The 3,390-nt window shown below is 35.5% G+C and overlaps 1 protein-coding gene across 1 annotated transcript in view; it reads left to right on the top strand.

The window, feature by feature from the left end:
* LOC106457338 (inaD-like protein) overlaps positions 1 to 3,390 on the top strand; it is a 71,167-nt gene that overhangs the window by 60,202 nt on the left and 7,575 nt on the right. Inside the window, exons 10-11 of the mRNA XM_022383224.1 lie at positions 2,542 to 2,769; positions 3,195 to 3,311. Coding sequence (XP_022238932.1) covers positions 2,542 to 2,769; positions 3,195 to 3,311 — 345 coding nt within the window. The remainder of the gene's footprint in view (positions 1 to 2,541; positions 2,770 to 3,194; positions 3,312 to 3,390) is intronic.

Here is a 3,390-nt window from a genome sequence, read left to right as displayed (position 1 = left end):
GACCTACTGAAGGATGTGTAGATTGTATAGGAATTCTTTTTGGCGGCAAAGGACAGGTTTATGTGTTTTAATAAAGGTGATGAAAGGTTGACCGACCGTTTGCAATAATTTTAAACCTGCCATCCATGTAGTTGTCAGCACAAGTCGGGTTCACTAGTAAATGCTGGCCAATGGCTGATTCACATTTATGTGGTAGAACTTTTGTTTGACAGGAGCGACATGGTAAATTATTTTCCTTCACGCTCTTATTTCTTATGTATGTGGGTACATGTTGTTTAATTCTATCCTGCAGTCTTTGTAAAGTGCGACCTACGTACAGACATTCGCAGTGGCACGAGAATTCATAAATAACCATACTTTTCTGTGTGGTAGGTATCGCATCTTTGTGTGTTACAGGCAACAACTTACGTGTGGAATAAGCACAGTAGGGGTTCACTATAGGAAAACATTTAGTAATGGCCGTTTTCAATTGTTTTTCACATTTTGTTGAAATCTTACCAATCCATGGTAGTTTTAGGTAAACAGGACATTTCTTGGGACCAAATTTTGGAGCAATTGAGAAGCTCGCAATTTTCCTTGAAGTAATTTGACTTTCAAGGTCTACACATCTACATGTGCCGATGTTTCCGTTTATCAACGTTATATTTTAAAATCTGTGCAAGAACTCAGCTAACAGATGTTTCCGCATATAAAAGCTATCTTCAAGTTTTGTACACCAAAAAAATGTTTCATATATATATTCTGCAAATTTTCATCATCAATGAATTATTAGTAATGATGAAGCCTGTTGAATTTAGTTTTCTTTGAAGAAACTGACCTACAGCTAATAAGCACAAAAATAGGATATCCGGAAATCATATTAAATATAACTTATTAACATTTACTTTTACATGTGTTAAAATTCCTTCTGGGGCAGTACACAACTGCCGACATATTCCACGCCTGTTGCAATGTAACTCCGTCAGCCTGACGGTTGTTGTTGTTGTCGTCGTTTGTTATTAAGCATAAAGTTACACAAAGGGCTATCTGTGCTCTGCCCACCACGAGTATCGAAAGCCGGTTTCTAGCGTTGTAAATCCGTAGATATCCCGCTGTGGGGCCAGCCTGACGGAATATAAGTATTCCTTGTAAGAGCTACCCCTTCTCCTCCGTCAGTGTGTCAGCTGTAAGTCTGATGGCAAATAAACATAAAATTTAAGCTTTGATACTCGCGGCAGGCAGAGCACAGATAGCCCATTGGCGAGCTTTGTGCATAACAACAAACAAATAAAAAAAAATCCCCGTAACGGAAATTTCTGATACACAATTTTTTTGACATAATTTTCGGGAATATTGTATGTCTGATTTTTAAATGCTTATGTCTTGCCAATTTATGACAAACAATGACGTATCCTTTTTTCGTGACGCTTTGAGCCCAATTTTTTTCCATACTAATTTGAATTTTTGGGGTGTTTTATTTTAAAATAACTTAATTGCTTAAAATTCATCAGGATCAGGTTATCATCATTCATCAGGTTAGTTTCACGTTTGTGAACTTTGTTTCTTAAATCGAATTTACTTTTCCTACTTAGATTTTCTGTGCTTGTCGAATGTTTGGTAGGATATCATCTACTGGAGATGAATGATGAAGAGAAATAAGGAAAAACCAGGCAACAGATGCGTTAATAGCTATCTCGACGTAAACTTAAAAAAGGAATTACCTTTCCCTTCAAAGAGTCTGAAAACCAGATCTCTCCATCGAGAACGTATCGCTTAGGAAATGTGTTATGTTGGATTTCTTGTATCGGTTTCCTTCTTATTCGACTTGGCATGTAGCTAGAAACATTACTTATAACTCCTGTCTGTTTTTGTTTTTCAGCAGTTTTTCACGGTTAGTTTTGTTGCTCTCATTTTAGTGTTTGGTTTGGTAAGATCAATTACTAATATTTCCGAATTTCAATGGGAGTTTTCAAGATTAATGATCATTTGTTACCATACAGCTTATAGTTCAGGTATTTCGTACAGAAAAGTTTTTTGTAGGTTTTCAAAATAGGTTTGCCATTTTCTCATATTCGGATACAATTAGTGAATTGGGCAGAAACGTTTTGCTGTAGTTTTAAACATACTAATTTTGCATGAGAATTTGAACAATATTATATTTTGATTTTTGTGATAACATTTCATTGAGAAGACTAAAAGGGAGTAATATTCTTTTCTCACTAGTGGAGGAACGGTTCAGTTACTTAAAATTTAAATTTTGATTTCAAGAATCTTCAGACTATCAAAAGCTGAATATCGACATTCAAAGTCTGCTATTATACAAACGCTTATTTGTGTATATATTCTGCCCCCATCCCTGTCTCATCTGTAAATTCGAAGGCTTGTAATGCTAACATTCTGGCTTCGATCCCTGTAATGGGCGCAGCGCAGATAGCCCATTATACATTTTGGTGCTAAAATCAAACAAGTGTATACATTCGTTATAATTTCCGTTTAGATACACATTGAGTTCAGATTATATGATTATATGATTATATGCATTATATGATTTTTTTCTGAAAGGTGAATGGAGAAAACTTAAGATATGTCACTCGTGAAAAAGCAATAACAGCGCTGCGACAAACACCCACCACTGTAAGAATGACTGTCTACCGTGAAGAGGGTCTCGACTATGATGGAGGAAACATATTCGATATCATAGAAGTTGATCTTTTTAAAAAGGCTGGAAGAGGACTAGGACTTAGCATCGTCGGTAAAAAGAGCGGTCCAGGGGTTTTTATATCAGACGTGGTAAGCTTCTAAGTCCATGCCATAAGGCTATAATATGAAGTAAGCAACTGTATAAAGACAACGACACATCTAAAAGTTATATTTTACAACAAGCTAATAATAAATATTAATACGTTCTTAGTTTAACTTTCATTTTCCAGATCATTCACTCGATGTTCCTGTTTTATTATAATAAGCGCAGATTAACTGCTGAATAAATAATTAGATCGTTCTTTTCCGTTTTCCTTTCAAGTCAAGACATTGGATTAAAATGTCATATCCTCAAATCTGAACAATCAATCATAAAATATTCAAACTTAATATCTTCACCAAAACCAACAGCTTCAAGATATTTTACTCAAAAATGGCTAAATCAAATGACTAACAGAAACGTTAAGTATCCTTTCATCCGGCTTCGTCTTCTTTAATAAAAGTTTTACTTTCAGATTAAAGGAGGTGTAGCAGAAGCAGATGGAAGATTGACACAAGGAGATCACATACTAGAAGTAAACGGCCAAGATCTCAGGGCTGCTACACAAGAAGTTGCAGCAGTTTTTTTAAAAGTAAGACTCCTCTTTGTGTCCTTCTGTTTAGATCCTTTTGCAGCAGTTTAAAAGTAAGACTCCTCTTTGTGTCCTTCTG

The sequence above is a fragment of the Limulus polyphemus genome, unplaced genomic scaffold (assembly GCF_000517525.1).
Source record: "Limulus polyphemus unplaced genomic scaffold, Limulus_polyphemus-2.1.2 Scaffold318, whole genome shotgun sequence".
NCBI classification, from domain to species: Eukaryota; Metazoa; Arthropoda; class Merostomata; order Xiphosura; family Limulidae; genus Limulus; species Limulus polyphemus.
Note: the sequence above shows the minus strand (reverse complement) of the source record. Positions and strands in the feature narration are given on the sequence as shown.